Genomic DNA, 21926 nt, shown 5'->3' with positions numbered 1-21926 from the left:
TGCAGGGTGGCTGGCTGTGTAGGTGTTGATCATCATTAGCGATAATTAGAGGGCAGAGCTCAGGGAACAAGTTATGACACCTGCAAACTAGGGTAGCTGGATTGCAGTTTGAAAGTGCATTTTTCGGCCCTCCTGTAGTGGCATCCTTGAAACTATGAGTTTCTTCAGAGTCCTGACTCTCCATTATTCATTTGATCTGCAGGATCTGGCACATCTCCCAGCCGTAGTAGAGTTTATAAACTCAATTGTCAGCCACCTTGTAAGATCCAAGAGTATCGGCCTATGTGACCTGTGGCCAGAAGTGGGAGCTCTTTGCCTATCCTTAGCAAGGGCAGTGGCCTGATTCACACTAATGGGACTGGTGCATCTGCAAAACTTCCCCAAGGTGATAGTCTCAGATGTGGCCTCCTGCTCATTATTTTATTGCTGGTTTTTAATCTGGCCCATCTTGAACAAAAGTTATAGGATAACTATGAAAAAACCAAATGTTGAAGTAGCATTTAAAGAGTAGCATTAGACACTAATTAATGGAGGGTAGCCCTTGATTATTTTTATTTTGGAAATGGGAAAAAATGTTCTAGGAAGATGAAAATTCCCTTTCCTTAGGTCCCATTACTGAGAGTTACAGGACTTGGTTATCTTGCTCTGGGGGCCTCTGGAAATGGGACAGAAAAGTTTCTCACTTTGGGGACAAACTAGGGAAGCCTGATTTGTTGCTGATACATAGGGTGGTCTCTGTCAATGTTCAGAAGTTCTGGACCCAGCCAATGGTAGGAAACTTTGGCTGTGCCTTAAACATTTTCATAGGTCAAATAATGGTTAAACTAAATATCCCTGGCACACCTTTGTGGGGCCAATGCTGAGAACATGAAGAAGGAATGTGTGTGGAGAAAAGGGGAGGCTTCCCTGGCTTGCCTTAAGGGATGAAGGCTGGGGTTGGGACAGATGATGGGTCAAGCCTGGGATCTTCTCAGCATCTTGACCAGAGATGGGCTGCACCTCTCCCTCTGACGGCCTCTCCCAGTGGATCCCTAGACGATGGGTACTGGGTGGAAGGAGGAGGTTAGGATCACCTCAACTTTTTGTGATGAATCTATGGAAGAGGATTCTTATAGGACCGTATGTTCTTCCAGGACAGAACATTCTTTGCTATTTTGTACTGGAAGAACATGCAAAACTAAAAAAAAAAAGTTATTGCTTAAATTCATGTCTTGAGTTGCAGTATGATGCTGTTTATGTTTTAATGTCTCTGGTTTGCCTTTCAGTGGTGAAAATGCCACAGTAATGTATGACCTGCAATTTGGGGTTCCATCAGATGATGAAAATTTTATGAAGTATATGATGAGTGAGGAGTTGGTGCTGGGCATTTTGCTACAGGATTTCCATGATCAGAATATACCTGGTTGTGAGAGTCTGGGGCTTGATCCAGCGTCACTCTTGCTCTGTGGTAAGTAGAGCAAGTAAAGAAGTCAGAGTTGTGACAGTAAACAGGTGAACCAGATTAGGGTCAAATTGGCTTGGTTCGATTTGGCAACTGTGGTGACTTGGTACTGTGTCAGACTATTCATTTATTCACTCATCCCCTCAGCACATGGTGTTGCTGTGAGGTGATGTTCCCCTCTCTGTGGAGGCTACACAGTCCGTGCCCTCCATAATTAGACAGTGTAGTTGGGGAGCAATTATGGAAAAGATGATTCAACTATAAAGATGAACATTGCTACATGTTTCCTCATGCAGTTCACCCACATTCTAAGCCCTGTATCCTACTTTACAACATGATTTCACAAGAGAAGTAAGAATTGAAGAATTGGAAATAAATGATACAGCTAAATTGCTGAAAGAGTATCTCAATATGGGGAACCTATTTCTTTTTCTGTTGAAGGCCACTGAGACCATTAAGAAATTAATAGAGGGGTATACAAAGACAAGTTTATTCCTTTCCTTAGAAAATGATGACAAATTTACTCGTCAACTTTTAAAATGAAGAACAGAACAAGGAAATAGATACGTTGTTTAATAAATGTAACAAACACCCCATTTATCAGAATCTGAGAACTTTTGACACTTGGAACAAAACCTCACAGAAAGGAAGGTCAGAAGGCCAAATGGCTTCAAGCCCTCACAATGTCCTTCCATTGCTTTGTAGTGAAGCTCTGGCCTTTGCTGCTGATCTCACTTTCTGATACCTCGCTCGGAGGCTTGTTTGCTCTTATTTAGCCCATAATGCCAACAATCTTGAATATTTTATGTCCTCATCCCCAGTCCATCAGAATCACTTTCTCCACATTAGTAGGTTCTCGGTAAATACTAGTTGAATGAATGAAAGGCAAATTAGGAGTAGTTGTGGTTGGCAGCAGGTGCATTAACGGTCTAGAATCAAAAGCCTGGAACGGGGGGGTGAAAAGCACAAGTGTTGGTGCATAGTACAAGACAAGGTGTTTATTATGATGATGACACTGTTTCTTGAGGATGAGAGGCAAGAGTAATGTTGGCCTAAGAAGGCAGAACGTTATGTAAAACAGTTCTTAAGAATGCCATTCAGAAGGCCAAATTTTAGCTCACTGGAAAAGTCTCATAACTGGAGATCTTCCTAACAGAGCATCCTGAATAAAGTGTGTCTGTGGGTCAGGCAGACACTACATGTGTGTGGAGTGAAGAGACTGTGCCCCAATTACAGGAATTTTAAAAAGAAAAAAAAAAGGCCAGGCGTGGTGGCTCACGCCTGTAATCCCAGCACTTTGGGAGGCCGAGGCAGGTGGATCACCTGAGGTCAGGAGTTCGAGACAAGCCTGGCCAACATGGCGGAACCCCATCTCTACTAAAAATACAAAAATTAGCTGGGCATGGTGGCAGGTGCTTGTAATCCCAGCTACTCGGGAGGCTGAGGCAGGAGAATCGCTTGAACCTGGGGGGCGGTGGTTGCGGTGAGCCGAGATCGTGCCATTGCACTCCAGCCTGGGTGACAAGAGTGAAACTCCGTTTCAAAAGAAAAAAAAAAAAACCACAAACCTTCAGCCTCCTCCTGTGTAAAGAGGCCTGCGATGCCTGTGGGGGCTGCTGCTGTGGTGTGGTTGGTCTTGATTTTCTTAGGCCCCTTGCAAAAATTGTTACTGGCTCTTTCCAAATGGAGGCCAGGGAGGTGGGCAGAGGTCTGAGGAAAGGTTTAAGAGGCCTCCAAGGCTGAGAGGTTCAAACAGCACAGGATAAAGGGCAGACTGCTTGTGAGGCCTGAGGAGGGCTCCCAGAAGACCCTGAGCTTGGCCAAAGAGACTCAGCTGCTTCCCCAGGGCTTGGTGCTCCAGCAGGTGCTGGGAAGGCAGCTGTGAGTGAAACAAAGTCTCTGCTCTTCTGGAAATTGCATGCTTTCTCTCAGACATTTCTTCTGACGGGACATGCTGAGAAAATGTGGGGTTTTCTGTGACCCCGTGTCCCACTTTGCAGAGCATCAATGTGCAATATTTGAGCCATTTTATGTTTTCAGAATGTGAGTGTCACTGCCCTCTCAAAGGGAAGGGTGCACAGAGAAGCAGTTGGGAAGTGAGGAAAGAAGAGGGACTCATCGCAGGCATGCAGGCAGATGGGGGATGAGCTCAGAGGCAAACTCTAGAGAAAGGGAAGATGTGTCAGGGAGAGGTCCAGGGCCCTGGGAGGGACCAAGAGGGATGGAGTGAGTTCTTATGCCAGTTTCCACGTGCATATGGGCTGTGGGCTTGGGAGATTACTATCCCTGCCCTGTGATTACCTGGGCAACTAGTTTCCCACAGTGGTAATGTTCTTAGTCTTCAAAGAACAAAGATTCTTAAAATTGGTTTGTGTGCCCCTTACAGAATTTGAAGACAGCTGTGTACCTTCTCCCCAGGAAAAAAAAAATGTACCTACTTCTCCCCACAACACAAAATTGTACAGACGATTTCAGGGATTCCAAGTATTTCCCTGAGCCCAGCCTGTGGTCCATTTGGGGTTTGTAAATGTGCACTTTAGAAGCAGAATCCAAAATTAGATTGCAATTTAGATTCCTGAGGGGTTTTGTGTGTGTTTGCTTTTCATTCTCTAATTTGGAAATATGGCGATTATTTTGACCTGACTGCATGCATATTGGGATGCCTTATAAAAATAAAAACTTTCCTTAAAATATAATGATAAAGGAATTTTTTAAGTCCATCGTCCCTCACCCTTCCCTATCTTTGATCTTCTTTACCTCCTAGATGAGTGGGGCCCTGGGCTAGGAGGGGGAAGTCTGTTTTACAAAGGTCAAAGAATAGGTCAGCATCATGAGTTATTTTGGACACAGAGGAGGTACTTGGTACTGTTCTCACATGGGAAGGAGTCAGCTGGTAGACTGAGTAGGGAAAAAAGGCAAAACCAGGATTTTTGTGAGAGAGAAGAGGAAAAAGCCCCAGGTAGGGAGAATAGTGAATCTTGTTGGTCCTGTGGTAGTGAGGCTGGACTGCTGGTCTGTAGACCCCGGCGGGCTCCCCCTGTGTTGTGTCTGCTTGGGGCTTTGCATCTGCATCTGCACCTGCACCTGTGCCGTAGGGTTCACACCGTTTCTCTCATCAGAATTTCTCACAGTATATTTTACACATTTTAGAAACGGAAATTTTAGACTTTATGGTTAGATTATGAAAAGGGACTGAATGTTAAAATGTCTTCAGCACCCAAAAACCACATCATCAAAATTATTTCTCATGCATCCTACCCAAACAAATAAGAAACAATAAGTGTGATTTGCCTTTTGAAATGTATTCAGAGCAGTGTGTGTGTGTGTGTGTGTGTGTGTGTGTGTACTGAAGACTAAATTTCCTCTGTTAGGAATGTATAAACCTTGCAATTTTATCTAAGATTTTATGCTAAAACTTAATGAAATGAAATAAAAACACAAGCATTTAATAATGGTTTTAAAAATCAGTAACTTTTGTTCATCTGTGTTTTCTTTTTAGAATGAAGTGATGGAGGCTGGTCTGTGTCTGAAAGCAGTGCTCCACTGAGTCCTGGAGATGAAGGGAATTCACTCTGTTTTGCAGAAAAGATTCTGTGGATTAATACAGAAGCACCAGCAACAACCAGAGGGGTGGAGACTCCTTTCTCTCCTGATTCTGCAGTCTGGCTCCAAGCCCAGTAAAACAGCTCCCGAGCACTGCTTCAGCTGGGTCCAGTCTTGACAAAGGCAGGAAGCCAGCTAGGGTGGGGGCGATAGGGTCAGCGGGTATGTCCCACTGTGGGAGGTCACTGGTATTCTATTTGTTTTTATTTTGTTTTGTTTTTTGAGACAGGGTCTCGTTCTGTCGCTTAGGCTGGAGTGCGGTGGCGTGATCATGGCTCACTGCTATTCTTGAAGCACTCCACCCACCTGGGCTACTTTTTCTTTAGTGCAGAGGTGCACTGCCTTCTTTTAGGTGGGATCGCATAAGCATGAGCTGGTAGAGCAGGGAGAGGCAGACAGCCAGGTTAGGAAGACTAAGCCAATTATTCACTGAAATCACCCTCCTCCCCTCCCACCATTCGATTCGATCTACCTCTAAGCCAGGCTGTGAAGAAAAGGAAGGCACTTTAGAAGACCTCAGCAGTGTGGCTCTGTGTCTACTTCTACGACCTGTACCTGAGTATCTTAGCCAACCAGCCTTAGGCACACCACCAAGGTTACTTTGAAATCTATGTATATAGCTAGTTACAGACGGGAGCTATGTGTTTCTTCATTATTTTGCAGCTCCTTGTTGTTGCTGTGATTCCTGAACACCCTTTTTGGAAATATGGGTCCCTGTGAGTTTTGAGCACACTACTATCACTTTGGATAGTCACTCCATTTATATTTTTATAAACTTTCATTAGAGAATCATTAAGGCTGTTTAACATCTGCTCTGGATATTACGCATTGGCTTTTTGTTGCCCAGTGCTACAAACCTTCCTGTAGGACTCAGTGTCTTCAGGCAATGATTGTGTATCCTGTTACAGATGGTTGTGATACAGGAAGAACCACTCTTCTTTGAAAATAAACTGTTGGAAGCTTTTGCCAGCTATTTGGGGGGTAGGAGGAATATTAGCGACTGTGTTGGTTGTCTACAGATACAGAATTGCCTGTTGTGAGGGAACCAAGTGTTTGTTTTGTTGGGAAAAGAAATTTACCAGGAGAAAGAGTTTTGTGCTGTATCGTGAGAGATCTTGTCTGTCAGTTAAATCAGCCCTGGGTTAAAGTCAGTGTGAAGGGCAGCTGTGTGTGGGCACGAGCTAGAGTGTCAGCCTCAGACTAGATTTGACTTGAGTTCTTTATGACCCAGGACTCTGGATAATGTGAATTTGCTTTCCTATTTAACTAGAAGATACATGTACTATAGATCATTGTCTCATTTTAGTGATTGTTCTTTAAACTAGTGAAACTAGTGGATTTCTCTTCTTCCTCTTTATGTTTTACATGTCAAATGTGAACCTTAGTGTATTTGTGTTTTGTAGAAAATAATGAAAAATTTTAATGGAGAATGATTTAAAAACATTTACAATACATTATTTTTGCATCTGTGCTGTTGCATTCCCATTGGCCGAGCTTTGGGCAGGGTTTTTGTTTGTTTTTTGCAGTAAATGGTGTTGAACATAATATTTTCATTTCCCTTAGGGCAGCTTCCTCTTCTGGGTGAATAAGTTGAAGCCAAGTTTGGCTGGGGCAGCCTGGGTTCTCCTCTCTGTTCCAGCGAAAGCAGGCAGAGGCCATCCCCTCCTCTTTCTCTGAGGCCCTCTCTGGCAGGACTTGCTATCTGAAAGGGCTTGGACTTGAAGGAACAGCCTGTTCATGTCTGGAGGCAGGATTTGGTTTTGTTCTTCCCTTCTGCTTTGGAAAGCACCAAGATGCAAGTACCTTGTCTCGGGTTTTGACCATTTGCGAGTCATAGAGAGGACTTTCCATAGGTTTGACTTTTCTGCCCAGATGATATGGAAAAAAACTAACCTTTGTGACTAACATATTTGGCGGGGTTTGAAAAAAAAAATGGCCCTTGCGAATGCACTGTTCTGCTGTAGGAGATAAATCTACTGGTCATCACACAACATTATGATGAGCATAATGCCTGGTACATAGTGAGGTTTCAATAATTGAAGGATTTGAGAAGAAAACTGCTCTTCTCTGGATGTCACTTAGATATGGGTAGAATGGCAACAGCCATATCAGCAGAACCTGCTTCTGTTCCTCTGCCAACAAAAATTCCAGCCATATGTCTGATTCTTTTTTGCCTTTCAATTTAATTTACTTCTACAGATTTGAAAAAAAATGGTGTGTTTTATAGAAGGCTGTGGGGATATTAATGGAGAAGACAACAATAAAAAAAGAATCTGTTAGTCTTATTAAGGAGTCAGGATCAGTACAGATGAAACAGGAAACAGCAGAAAAAAATACCCAGGGGTTAAAAACAAAGGCAGTCTGGGCATGGTGGCTCATACCTGTAATCCCAGCACTTTGGGAGGCCGAGGCAGGCAGATCACCTGAGGTTAGGAGCTCGAGACCAGCCTGACCAACATGGTGAAACCCCATCTCTACTAAAAATTAGCCAGGCATGGTGGCAGACACCTGTAATCCCAGCTACTCAGGAGGCTGAGGCAGGAGAATTGCTTGAACCCAGGAGGCAGAGGTTGCAGTGAGCCGAGATCACACCATTGCACTCCAGCCTGGGTGACAAGAGTGAAACTCCGTAACAAACAAACAAACAAACGGAAACAGTAGGGTTGCGGTGGTCAGAGAAAAGAGTGGTCAGTATAGTTTAATCAGAGGACGTTTTTTTGTAGGAAGTAGGACTCAAGCCGAATCCTGAAGCACTGGTGGGATTTGAATAAGAAGATTTGCCTGCCCTTATAAATGTTTGTGTCTTCTTAGGATGAGGTACATATTCTCTCCTTTGTCTTTTACGTGTGAATTCTGGACATGAATCCTGTCCTATTCAGAGTCTGATCAATGCTAAGAAAAAATGGGAGAAATCTCTCAATGTCCTCCTTCTCCTCTCCCATCACTCTTTCATTGCTTTAAAATAAGTTAATTCACACTGCACTGTGAATTAACAATTGCTGCATTGTTGGCAGCTTTATCCACAGACATCCTTGAATCTTTCCTTTGTGACTAGAGATTACAGACTCAGCTTCAAAAGGCACCTCCCTCATCTCACAGTTGGGAAATCAAATTCTGGAGAGCTGGGAGGACCAGCCCAGAGTTCCACAGCTTGTTGAGGGCAAAGCCTAGTCCACAGGGCAACCACGTACTATGAGTGGCCTCCAGCCCAGGTAGGATCCCCAGAGGCATGCTCAGTTCAGGCTTGGCTGACATCTGGGGATTCCTAAGGAGCACAAGTGATCAGGGGTCAGGGGTGAATGGAGAGGGAGGGCCCTCAGACTGCAGGAGGCTTTCTATGATGATGATGACCTCTCGAGGCTTCACCAAGTGCCTTGCAAAAGATAATTCTGTAGGAAAGTAGACGAAATTTACACTGGTCCACTTAACAGTTGGCAGAGCCAAGGTATGCTCAGATCAAGTGGCTTTCTGAATTGAGGCTATAGGCTTGGAAAAGAACAGAGATAAATGGAAATAGAATCTACTTTTCCCTGGAGCCCTCGTGGGATCCTGGAGACTTCTATTTCCTGTTCTGTCCATGCCCTTCCCCATCCCTGAGACTATCCGAAGCACCTATCACTCAAGTTTGTCCTAAAAAACGTTAGCATTTCAACTTGTTGTCAACAGATTTTCCCGCCCTATCTTTGCCCTCTTCCTATTTTTCTCTTCTGTTTTAAATGAGAATTTATTCATAGAATAAGGGATTATTTATAGATGCTAGTACATATGTGAAACGGAAACCACAAAGTCTGCAGTTGTGGCATAAATTGTGCCTCTGAATTTTGGCTATGTAGTTTTAAGACCAGCATGATGGAGGGGGAGTTTTCTGATTATATTTGTGGCTTGAGAGAGTAATTTAAATGCTCAGGCTCAGGTTCTTTATCAGGGACAGGGATTCTTTCACTGAGGGGTTGCATCCCTAACCCCTGCACACATCGTATACAAATGTGTGTGTATGTGAATGTGCATTTTCTGCAAAGGGAGTGCCCAGCTTTCATTAGAAATCCTGAAATGTAGGGAAACAGGATCAGTGTTACAGACGTAGTGGGTATTTTGGGACATTAAAATGTATTTACTGGAAATTTGAGACATCCTACACATTAAGTATATTGCACTCATATCAGAATTTTTTTAACTCTTTTTTTGTTCTTAATATTACTTTTAACTGAGAAATCATAATTGTATATATCATATTGGGTATCTTGAAGCACTCCCAAATGGCTCCCCTTGCTCAAAATTCCCTTTCATAATCCCTCCTATAATTCCCTCTTATAAATCCCGGTTATAATTACATTATAAGAACAACTTTCTTTGGTTAAACATTTATATTTAATGTGTCCCTGATAAAAGGCATATACTGTTTGGGACAGATAATGCTTTCACAGGATAAGGTTCAAACAAATATAACTTACTATGTCATACTAAGAATATTTCAACCAGTCTAATTCCACAATGGTCCAGTAGCCATGTGAAAAATTCTAGCATAAACTCATTGATTTGGTGTTTCTACCTTGCTGGAGGACTGCTGGGTGGCCCTGAATAGCCGGCTGTATCAGCATGTTTTTTTTCCATACATCATAAAAGATTTTTGTTTCTCTGTGCTCTTTGATATCATTTATTCGGCATCTGTAATAGATGATTGCCTGCATTAGATGTAATCCTCCTGTTGATGATGAAGAAGCTGAGCCTCCAAGTAGCATGTTCAAAGTCACAGATGGAGGGAGAGAGAGAACCAGGATTTGAATGACTGATTATCTGTCTCTGGGGTCTACACTCTTTCCTCCAAGCCATGTTACATCTTGTACAATATCCACTGCTAACTGATTACCTCCTTTTGAGGATCTGATCCTGGCCAAGGATCAGCTAGAGTTCCATGTAAAAGAATTTTGCTAAAAGTAGGAAGTTAGCAGAGGAGGAGATACCAAGATGCAGCTGGCTCTTTAGCTGAAGACTGTCACCTGGCTGAAGTCTTCACAAACCTGTGACACATCCAAGCTCAAGCCACTGCATTTCTCCTCATTTGGGAGTTAGCACATTTTACATAGCAAAGTTATTTAGCTTTGGTTAACTTTGAGAAGAAAACAGTAACTAAACATAATGTACCAGGTTCCCTGTCGCTTAGCTGGTCAAAGGGCCTGTCTAGTAAACATAATGTACCTACTGCTTTCTTAAACAAACCTCTTTTAAAACAAACTATTTTAGCATCCCTAAAATTAGGACAGTAGCCGTGAGTTAAATAAAACAACAAGTGGAAGACACAGGTGTGAATACAGAAATAGTAGAATTTGCTAAATTGTCTTGGTCTCACTTATCCCATTTGTGATTTAATATTTTTATGCCATTTTATTGGTGCCTGCTCTTATGCATCAGTAACCAAACACATTTCTGTTAAGTTTCTCTCAAACTGTAATCATTTAGGGCAGGTGTCTGCAAACTTTTTTTCCAAAAAGTGCCAAAGTATATTTATTTTGGCTCTTTAGGGCCTATGGTCCCTGTCACAATTACTCAACTCTCCCATGGTTGAACAATCATAGATAGTAGGTAAACAAATGAGTGTGGCTGTGTTCCAATAAATCTTTATCTATAAATACAGGGAGTGGGCCAGATTTGGCCTGGGGGTTATAGTTTTCTGATCCCTGGTTTAGAGGATAGATATAATTTGAGGAACACTAAGGAAAAGGTAAGAGAAAGTAAATAATCAGGACACACAGATGAGTGCTTATCAGAGAAGGTATATATGTGTTAATTTCCTATGTGGACATTTTATTCATATTTTATAAATGACATTATTAAATATATACATTTAGTATATTGCAGAGGGCTTTCTATGTAGCATACTGGGCAAGCACTAAATTGGAAGTCAGTAGGAGATCAGGCTCCAAATTAAGTTTTGCCACTAACTTTAATGTATCTTTAGGCAAATTATCCTCTCTGAACCAAAAAAGGATAGTGGGATTACGGGATCTCCAAGGATCTTTCTTCTTAACATTGTCTGAATGGTATAATTGTCTTATTAAGATTTCTAGGGAGAAATACAAAGTTAAAAGTAAAATCATATAGGTTAAAATTATGTAAACATCTGGCCTAGAGCCTCTTGATTCAACTCACATAACTAAACAGACCATGGGGGCCAACAGGTCAAAGGACACTATGTAAAAGACATGACTTAGACACATGGAGTGAGAGGAGCAACACAGGCTCCCATAGGGTGGGGGCTGAGCTGGAAGGTCACTGTAATGAGTGAACTCCCCGTTGGGCACACTTGGTATGATGAGTAAAGCTTCCTTGTGACTTTAGAGAACAATCATGGGAACACTTTATAAGAAGATCCCAGACAGAAGAGCAGAGCCCCTTGTGCTGTGCATAGCTTTAGGGGAATCAGGGAGCCCCTCCTACCACTATACTCTCTAAACCATGTAGAACCAAAGATGGTTACCTCTTTCTCAAATGGTGGCGTTCAGGATAAATGGCTGATCTTTAGATTTTGGCTTTTGCATGCTAAGAGGGCTTGTGGTATACAAACCGTGCTCTGCAGGGAAAGGGTTGTTGTGGGAGATAAGCTGGAGGGACTTTGTGTCCCATCCCTGCTTCAGGCAGATCCCCCATCCCACCTTTTATTTGTTGGTGCTAAACAAATGCTAGTCCAACCACTTCACTGTAAATGGGAAAACTGAGTCTCAGAAGGGGCCATAAGTGGACGTGGCTGTTGCAGAAAGTAAGAGGAGATTCTGTGAGGCATGAGAAGTTCATATTCATCTTCCGGGGATCGGGCATGCCTAGGGGTAGAAGGGATGTGTAGAAGTGAATACTCAGTCTCAGTTCCTCCCAAGGACTCTCTGGGTCTCTCAGCTTTGCAGGGAACATTCTCATAGTACTCTTCAGCAGAGTTCCCTGATGGCCTTCTACAGAGAACCCGATGATTGATGAGGGTATAGCACAGCTCCTCTGAGTAGGTCTGGTCAATGTTGTCCTGCTTGTCAAAGGAGAGCCATCATCAAGATTTGGTCTCTTGCCATGACCTTTACGCTTCAGTCTCAACACAGGCTTGACCCTGGGTCAAGTCTGTCTTCTATGACCACCTCCTCCCCATCTCTTGGCCATTTTTTTCTAAACAGCTGCTTCTACCCCAACCACTAGGCCAGCAGCAAGAGTGCTTAAGGTCTAGAGCCTGCTCAAGTGCATCCTCTCTGCCCCTTGTTCCAGAGTGACCTCTGACCACCTGATATAGTTTGGATATTCGTCCCCTGCAAATCTAATGTTGAAATTTGGTTCCCATTGTTGGAGGTGGTGCCTAGTGAGAGGTGTTTTGGTTATGGGAGCAGATTTCTCATGAATGGCTTGGTGCCATCCTCGCAGTTATGAGTGTACAGCCTGAAGAACCATGAGCCAAATAAACTTCTTTTCTTTATAAATTACCCAGCTTTGCATATTCCTTTATAGCAACACAAGTGGACTAAGACACTACCCATGTAATTCCCAGTCTCAGGGCTCTGAGGATAGCGCATTCTAATGAAAAAGAATAATCTGGCTGGGCACAGTGGCTCACGCCTGTAATCCCAGCACTTTGGAAGGCCGAGGTGGGTGGATCACCTGAGGTCAGGAGTTCGAGACCAGCCTGGCCAACATGGTGAAACCCCATTTCTACTGAAAATACAAAAATTAGCCGGGTGTGGTGGCATACACCTGTAATCCCAGCTACTGGGGAGGCTGAGGCTGAGAATCGCTTGAACCTAGGAGGCGGAGGTTGCAGTGAGCTGAGATCATGCCATTGCACTCTAGCCTGGGTGACAAGAGCAAAACTCTGTCTCAAAATAAATAAATAAATAATCTTGTAATATCTTAATGTGTTTTGGTTATGAGATTTAATTACCCTCTAGAGATATTTACGTTATTAAGTAGGGAAGCAACTCAAGGGAAGGTTTCACTTGTGATGGGATATCAGGAGATAAAAAGTAAAGCAGCAAAGTACAGGGGGAAAAGCATGGATTGTGAAGTAAGACTTGGTTTTGAATCCTGGTTCCGCCCCCTTTTAGCTATTTGGCTTTGGGGAATTATCACTTAATCACTCAGTTTTCTCGTCTATAAAATGGGGGGATGGGATGGATTATAGTAGCAATATTCAAGGGTTGTTGTTTTAGCTACATGAGTTGATGTGTGTAAAGCACTCAGCATGTTGTCTGTCATAAATGAAGTGGTCAGTAAATTTAAGTTCCTTTCAATAAGTTATACAGCAGAAGTGGCTGCTGCTTCTGCCACCCGGCCCTGCACTTGCTCCCCAGGTTCACAAGCACTGACATCTAAAGTCTTTCTCCATGTAAGGGTCAGAAGGGATCTTGGAGGCCAACTTCTCCTGCCATTTAGAGTGTTTCTATCATCATCTCAAAAAATAGCTTAGAGATGTTCTTATTACCTGGGTGGGAGTAGATGATATTCCTTCATCTGGAGAAAGAAAATACACTCAATGAATTTCAGGTTATGGGGAGATTTGAGGGGAGGAGCAGGGGAGGCTAGAATATAAATAACTAAAAAGCCAAGAAACAGCTGGGGTAGCTCTTCTCAGGTTATTCTGATCTACAGCACATCCCTGGGGAGTGACAGGACATCTAAACAAGTCACAGCTAGAGCTATGCTCAGTCTGAGAGGTGAGAGGAGGGAGACACATTTGGTTAGTCTTTGGAAAGGAAATCACGATTTCTCCCTCCAGCTCTCTTTCCCCCCTTACCTAGCCCCCTCTCCTTCCTTACGCAAAATTGATTTGTGTTCCTTACACAAATTCAGTGCCTCTGCACCAGGCACTGGGGAGACAAAGAAGAATCAGAAACAGTCCCTGTCCTCAAAAGGCTCACAAGCTAGCACAGGAGACAGACAAGGGGCTGTGAGAGATCCACGCTGTGGAGCGGAGGGCCGTCGTTTCTACTCTAGGTGACGGGATGGTGGTAGTGTGATAACTGGTGTTCAAGGAGTTTTGCAGAGCAGGAAACTTAAGCTAAACTTTCCCATTCCTATACCTGCTGGCAGATAACAAATGAGCAGGGCAATTTTTCAGAGCCTCGTTAAAACCAAATGGCTCTGGCCATTCAGCAAAGAGGCAAACTGACACCCTTGCTACCCTCTTGCAAAAACACCAGTTCCATAAACATGTTCCCTCACATGAAAGTCTACAGAGGAAGCCACCATATGGTATACGGATTGACATTCTCTCGGTCCTCACATCCTGGATTTCCACATCTCCATAAGTTCCTATAGGCATCTAAAACTTCCTTGATTATCATTATAAGAAAAGCATCTTCAGCATAGAGTTTTAGCATCTGGTCTTATTTCTATTATGTTTTGCTCTGATGGAAATGGAGGTTCCCTGGGACCCACCACTTCTGGAGTGAAGTGGCTAGGGTGGGAGGCTGTATTATTCATTTACACATCTTGCAGGGCTAGATTTTAAGATTCTGTGTAAATGAATTAGGTTCTCCTCTGTAAACTAAGGAAGGAAAAGTCAAAACTCTTCCATTTTTCTTCTTCAGAAACACAATGGCTTGTCCTCAGGCCTACACTTTCTTATTTTTATTTTTAGGTGTGATACAATTCATCACACTCTCCTTCTAGAATTCTTCTTTCTCCTTAACTTCAACGCTGTACTATCACCAGAGACTACTGCACCAGCCTCCTAAGTGGTCTTCTGGTATCTGCTCTTCCCACTCCTTGCTGCAATTTGTTTTCTGCACAGGAAACTGGGTGATATCTTTAATACAAATCTAATCATACTTGCCCCCGCCTCCCCACTGTGTAAAGCCAGTATCTCCTGTAGCTCTCAAGACAAAGATAAAAATCTTTAACTTGGCCAGGAGGCCCCACCCCTCCCCTATCCCAGGCTGGCTTTCTTGCAGTTTCTTGTAAGTGCCTTTCTCCTCCACCTTTTGTATCCTTGCCCCCAGTTACTGCCTTCAGCCTCCAGGCCTCAGGCACTAACTCAGGAATTTGGAGATTAATGAGCCAATTCCTGCTTCAATGAGCTCACCATCTAGTGAGGACAAAGGACATGCAATTGGATACAGTGCAGCAAAATCGTGTAGATATTGTAATTGAAGTATGCCTAAGGGGCTTTGGGAACATAGAGTAGCAGCAGTTTGGAAATGTAAGTCTTATCAAAAGTGAAAATAATAGGAAATCAATGACTTACTTTCGTTTTGGGAATCTTGCCTCTTTTCAAAAATGAGTATTTTTTTCCTGTGAAAGAAAAGCAAAGCAAATTGTTTTAATATTCAGAAACTCTCAAAGGAAATGACACAAACTTACAAAACTTACTTTTAACTCTTTGTTAAAGTTATATACCTTTTATAATACCTCCTTCAGCATAGATGAGTTAAATAAAAAAGAAAAAAGTAAAAAATGAGGCCAAGTAGAAATATATTCCTTTGTGCCTCTTTCTCTCTCTCTCTCTCCTCCTCTTCCTCCTCTCTTTCTTTTCTAAATCTGATAGGGAATTGATTTATAGATGGGGAAATATGGTGATAGAGGTTACTTTTCTGGAGACTTTTTTTCTGACAAAGTATCAATTTCTTTTCTATCATGTGAGTGAAGGAGCCAGGATTATTTTCAATCTCAATTCTAATCTATGATCTCCAAAACAAACAAACAAATAAACACACTCTTCGCATAAGGGAACACTGTATAAAAGACTCCCTGAAAAAATGCGATATAAATATAATGGAAGCCCACTATCATTTCAGTAGACAAGAACATCTGCTGTGAGGGTGACCATATGTCCTGGTTTGCCTCAGTCTGGTTAAGATCATTATCAATCACTTAGCGAGCTTTAACTATTTTTAGCATCCGTTTCACTCTCAAAGGTATCTTAGTTCGGATGATTAATTATACTATCACCCCGACTATAAGTTCTATGTGCAAGGGATAGAAATGTGTGCTTCGGAACATGCAGACTCAGATTTGCAGTGTGGAAGAAAAGGTGTCTTTTTTCTACGTTAGTAGCTAGTTTCATCTTTGCTTCTGAGGCTTCCCTGTTTGAGGACAGCATGCCACCCATGAGACTATTGTTCCTGTTTCTCATCAAATTGAAAGGATTGCTTCCCTGATTAACTCTTAGGTGATTGTATCTGGCTAGTGACAGGCTTCCGCTGTGGCCACAGACAGTCACAGGTAACTTACAGCAAATACCACATTGAAACCACACTTAGGGAAATAACTCCTAAAAACAACTGTCCACTCACCACGGAAGGCAGAAACACCCTTCAGCGATATGGTGATCCCAGCATCTAAAATACCTAAGAGAGATGGCAAATCATAAGGTTGATTTCTGCAGCTTTGTTAAGGTGACTCCTTTCCTTTTGCCATTTCTGTGGAAAACTCTTTTTCTCCCCACAAGTGTGTTTCATTCTAGATAACTTGGACACATCTCTCATGGTAGAATGCCTTTGTCTTCCTAGGATGAAGATGATACTATCAAATTCCTAATCAGGAAAAAAGCTTTCTGCTGTGTTCCCAGCAAAGGAAAAGTGTTTCCTCACTCTCAATTCTGGTAATTTCCTTGGTTCCCTTGTAATGAAGAACACGGAAGTGTTATCTCCAGGAAATCAAGGTACAAATGTGTGGAAATTTTACAAATCATTTTTTTCAGGTATGGGTTAGGCAATAACAGTATTTGACTATACTCTGAATTTCTCCAATTTACAGTATATTGCAATTGTTTGCTCACTTGTCTATATTCTACACTAGAACGTGAGCTTCACAAAGTTGGGGACCATGTTGATCTTGTTCATCGTGGTATATATTTCCAGTCTATGACACAACATCTGGCACACAGTAAATGGGTTTTCAAAAAATATTTGATGAAGATATGAATACAGAATGAATAGCCAAGGACAGAACAACCCTGGTGCAGGAGGTCAGCAAATCTACTACCTTGACTCCAATGACATAGTTGAATAACAGGGCTTCTCTCTCTTATAGCACAAAGGCTTAGAATCTCTCTGCAGTCCTACATCTACATTAATGTCTAAGTATCATTGTGTACATCTGTCTGAATTTGAGGCATAGTCAACTACCTACATGGTTAAATGTGAAAGCCCTTTATAAAGTAGTATGTGTATCAGTTACAGTATGTAAAAACGTTTGGAAAACACCATCCAAAAATGTCTCCCCCCATGAGCTTTCCCATGAAGTTTCATCAGGAGGAGCAGTGGAGGAGAGGCTGACTGCATCGTGACCTTGGTTCTGGTCACCTGCTTGGCTGAGCATTCTGACAACCTCTAAGATCTATGCATCATCAAAGCCTTTGGGGCCCAGAGGCACAGCTGCAGCTCTTCCTCTTCTTTAGGTTACCTTCAATGTGCTTCAGGCTGTTTGCTTACATATCTGCTTTGTTGCTAAGGAAACATGGTAAGATAACTACTGAATCACACCAAGTTAACAAACCAGATTCACTGAGGAGAAATGAATGAGATAAGAGGAGGGGGATGATTTTGAGAGATATTCTCTGAACTCCTGAGGCCACAGTTTTTAAATCTGTAAAAGAAGATGTATATACTGCTTACACTTGGAGTTATAAGAATAAGCTGAGGTTAAATATGGGCAAAAACGATCTGTAAGCTGGCTGTTTCTCCTACTTGACTTTTCTGCAATTTATTCTTGCATTTCAACATGGTTGTTTTGGTTTGGGATGGGTTCAGACAGCCTCCAAGAAGCAAGCTAGACAAATCTCTATACCCTTAGGCTACATGTCAGGAATTTGAGGTATCTGTCTCTTTCACAATGCCCTCTCTGGCTCTCCAGTCTACCCAACCCCTCCTTTGTTATAATGCCATGGCCCTTCTGATTTATTTAATCATTTGAACTGTATGCCTTAAAATGTGCCCAATGATACCCCTGAAAATATATAATTCTCAACTTGCACTGAAAAAATGCACCCTGTTGAAAGGAATCTCTTGGTCTCCAGCCCCTCACGCAGGCATTGGTGTTAAAAAATAACAACAGTGCCTGTTTTTCAATTGCTCCTCTTTCAAAATCTCCTCCGAAACCATGTGAAAAGCACCGATAACTTTACAGGCCACAGAAAAACTGACCTTGTCAGCCCTTAGGATTCTTGGAACCTGGAACATTAGTTCCATATTTTAATTATTCCTTTCCTTAGAGAGAATTCTTTAGGGCTAGACATTTGAAAGGTCCGTTCAAAAAGAATTAATGAGGTGGTCTTTGTTTAACAGCATCAGGGCAATCACAATGGTGTCTCCACAAACTTTCTAAAAATTGTCGTAACATGGGGCATGTGGTCACTTCAGAAATAGACACCTATAGCTTAAAATAAAATGGCTAGGGTGGAGGTTGAGCACAAAGGTACCTGAGATAGACAAACGAAAGGACAACAGGAAATAAGACCCTTGTTTTATAACGGGGCATAACAGGGACTAACAGGGTCTTAGTTCCTGTTGCTAGGAGTTATATTAGGCTTCTAGCAAAGTAGCACATCTCCTGTCCAAAGTTTTCAAGCATTTTATCTTTTGTCCTGTCTTCACATTTGCTACTATTGCAACTGCTACTGGTCTGAACAGGGCCCTCTCTCACTGGGATGTGAAGTCCAGGGCTTGACATACTTCGTTCTCCTTGGGCAAAGGCTGGGGGAGTTTGGTTGATTTTGCTCTCACCTGGATGTTCTCTGTTTGGGGCTTTGCATTCTCACATTCCAAGGCATCTCTTGAGTGTTCTGCTGCCGCCTGAAACTCAACATATCAGAAACAGGCTAAGTATTTCCTAAACAGGCCTGCCACTTCTTTTCATAATTTTTCCAACTTTCCTCATTTCTGCTATTTGTGTGTAACTCTGAAATTGACTGGTTGCCCTCACACATGTTAATACTGTTTCCTCAAGCACATGCCACAAGCTACCTTTGATCTGATGTGCTCTCCATTGCCACAGCAATAGCCCACTAATGTTCTCCAACCGCCATGAACAAGTGATCCTAAATCGTCTGTTCCTAAATATCCAGGGATCCTCATCATGACCCTGAGAGTATCAGTGTCCAGAGAGAGGCCTGAGGTCCTCAGCTACCATCTCTTTGGTGCAGTTCCAGGAGCTATACACAAGTAATGCGGAAAGGTACTGGCTTTGTCTTGTGTAAATCACACCATCTTTCACAGAAAGCATGGAGGCCCAGAACAAGGGACAGAAGGAGAAGAAAAGGATTGAATAAAGAAAATAAATTGGTTCATTGTTTGGGTTAGATTTCTGTATACCCATCTTTCCATTTGTTAGGAATTGGGAGTATGAGGATAAAGAAACTAACACTTAAACACTACTTACTATATGCCAATCATTTTGTGTGTTATATTTCATTTAATCCCAGAATAAGTCCATGAGATAGATATTATCATTATAGTTTTTATACTAATGAGGAAACTGAGGCCCAATATGCTAGGCAACTGGTCTGAGGATCCACAACCACTAAGGGGGAAAAGCTGGGTTTGCTGCTGGCAGGTCCCTTCCTCTGAGACTGAGCTCCTGTCATGAAGGGATGGGTGCCATTCTATCCTGTGCAAAATTTCCCCAGCTTCTTAGCTTATTTGATCTGGAGAGACATGGTTGGGGGGGTATGCTGATTAGATGATAACTGAGTGTTGAGGTGACAATGAAAATTAGATACCAATATATACAAGACTTTTGAATACATTAAGGGAAACATTTTATTTAATTATTTTAATGAATTTATTTTTAAGACTGGGTCTTGCTATGTTGCTCAGGCTGCACTCAAACTCCTGGGCTCAAGCAATCCTCCTGTCTCAGCCTCCTGAGTAGCTGGGACTACAGGTGCATGCCACTGCACTTGGTTCAAGGGAGACCTTTTAAATCATCATAGAAATAAAGATGTTGGGCAAACCGATCAACTATTTGGAAAAAAAATTTACATCTGACACCATATATTGAATATATGTTGCCAAATATAAAATAACAAAATCAAAACATATGAGTTGATTTGTCTTATCTTAGGAAGAGCAAAGAATTTTAAGCATGAATGCAATGGCAGAAACCAAAAAGCTTTCTAGATTTAAAATTGAATTTTCTTTAAAATATAATAAACACAAAACCATAAGAAGTCCAAATAGCATAAGATGTGTGTACCTTGGAAAAAGTTTTTTTTCTTACATAAAACAAAATTTTAAAGTAAAAAATATTTTTTTTAAGTTTTTTTGCACTTATTCAGTGCACGTGATGTGCCAGAAACAATGCCAGGAACCAGGAATTCAAAGATAAATAAGAAACAATCACTACATTTGAGCATCTCATATCTAGTAATAAAAATAGTAATTTATATAATTGTTAGAACAATGCTAGAGTAGAAGATTGACAAGGGGCTGTGAGGACCCAGGGTAGAGAAGTCTCAGACAACATGATTCTTAGGAAGGGACATGAGATATTCCACAGGACGATCAATCCTCTTTTCGGCAAGTGGTCAAAACTGAGCTACCATTTTTTCCTGTGTTCCACTCTCTAGTGGCATGAACTGAGACCTGGAATTCCAAACATAACCCTGTGAAGACCCCCTCTGGCTCGCTTACTCTCTCTAGATCGACCCACTTTATACCCTAGAGATTACCTTGTCTGTGGTGGCACTGTTTTGGCGGCACGGCTTTGATATTAAGGAAGATGATGGTCAAAAAGAGACAGCAGAAAATATCTTCTAATTTTGAACTCTACTTTGTGTCAGGCACTATGCTAGCACAATACACATTAGAACTCTCTAAGGTAGATAGTGTATTATTATTTCTACTTAAAATAAACAAGCTGAGGTCCAGAAAAGTAAATCCGAGTTCTCTGCCTATTTAATTTAGATGACCTCTGCTTACCTGCTTGCAGGGAGTGCACATCAAAGGAAGCCTCAAGGTGGCAGGAAGCTTGCTGTTTATTTCAAACTTAAAATAGTGCCTGAAAGAGGGTGGTGATTTTGACCTCCTTGTGGAGCATGAGGAGCTCAGGAGAGCATCTCCTTCCCGGGCTATCAGAAGGTTGTTTTGTTTCTTAGGTGGTAACCTATTATATAGACCTTCCTTGGTAAAGTCTTTCCACCTTTCAGCTATTCTCCATCAGCTGCTCACCATGATTCTTGGGAGAAGGCAAAACCTATGGGAAATTTAATGTGGTATCTGGCACAGAGTAGGCACTGAAGGCTTGGCAGTTTCCTTACCCAACTACTTTCTACCCCAACTTAGTGTGCTAACTGTATACTAGCTTTCTTTTTCTCTTCCTTGCTGTATTGCCCTGTCCCATCTCCTCTGCTCTTCCACAGGGAGTCTAGACTTACCTGTTTTCTCTCAGCAGAGAGTTTCCCATCCTCTCAGTCCTCTCAGGGCTTCCCCTCCGTCCCTTTACCACTTCCTTCTTGCCTTGTGCTCTGACAGGGCAACTCCTGACTTAAAGAAAGGGCTGTGTGGCTCTGGCCACCCGTGCAGAGACAGCAGAAAGGAGAAGGGTGTCTCTGCAGAGGGGAGGAAGAGGCTGGGGGAGGAGTGTTAGAGGCACCCACGTGCAGAATGTCCTAACGTGTCAGTGCCTGAATCAACCTGGCTGTTGGCCATAACCAGCAACTACCCGTCAATGAGAGCTTCGAACCTCTGGGGAATCCCAGGTCTGAAATTACAGATGGGCCATGGGAGTTTTTCCACTGCAGATATTTACGTTTATAAATCAAGTTGTCATCTTAGAAAAGTCAGAAGGAGGTTAAAACAGTCAAGCCACAGACCTGTAGAAAATATAGTATCAACAACCCTCAAATCCGAAAACAAACACCCAATAACAAAATGGGCAAAATGTTTGAACAGACATTTCACCAAAGGAACTATAC

General features: G+C 42.3%; 2 protein-coding genes across 5 annotated transcripts in view; one reads left to right on the top strand and one right to left on the bottom strand.

The window, feature by feature from the left end:
- C21H3orf52 (chromosome 21 C3orf52 homolog) overlaps positions 1–6514 on the top strand; it is a 31661-nt gene extending 25147 nt beyond the window's left edge. The window contains exons 5-6 of the mRNA XM_030801682.1: positions 1266–1447; positions 4941–6514. Of these exons, the coding sequence (XP_030657542.1) occupies positions 1266–1447; positions 4941–4945 (187 nt within the window). The 3' untranslated portion in view covers positions 4946–6514. The remainder of the gene's footprint in view (positions 1–1265; positions 1448–4940) is intronic.
- Positions 6515–9134: 2620 nt separating this feature from the next.
- Positions 9135–21600, bottom strand: GCSAM (germinal center associated signaling and motility). Of its 4 annotated transcripts, none has more exons than XM_003261805.3 (6): positions 21387–21600; positions 18736–18804; positions 16306–16350; positions 15258–15304; positions 13494–13522; positions 9135–12053 (listed from the first exon to the last, which is right to left on the bottom strand). In XM_003261805.3, the coding sequence occupies exons 1-6, from the start codon at positions 21413–21415 to the stop codon at positions 11736–11738; spliced, it is 537 nt and encodes a 178-aa protein (XP_003261853.1). In that variant the 5' UTR covers positions 21416–21600; the 3' UTR covers positions 9135–11735. The 4 variants fall into 4 exon arrangements, with proteins under 4 accessions (XP_003261853.1, XP_012356440.1, XP_003261854.1 ...); XM_012500986.2 differs by having other exon boundaries at positions 18736–18810; positions 21387–21549; XM_012500987.2 differs by lacking the exon at positions 21387–21600 and adding an exon at positions 20932–20958 and having other exon boundaries at positions 10413–12053.
- Between the last annotated feature and the right edge of the window lie 326 nt (positions 21601–21926).

The sequence above is a fragment of the Nomascus leucogenys genome, chromosome 21, assembly GCF_006542625.1.
Source record: "Nomascus leucogenys isolate Asia chromosome 21, Asia_NLE_v1, whole genome shotgun sequence".
Lineage (NCBI taxonomy): Eukaryota > Metazoa > Chordata > Mammalia > Primates > Hylobatidae > Nomascus > Nomascus leucogenys.
This window is presented reverse-complemented; position numbering and strand designations above follow the sequence as displayed.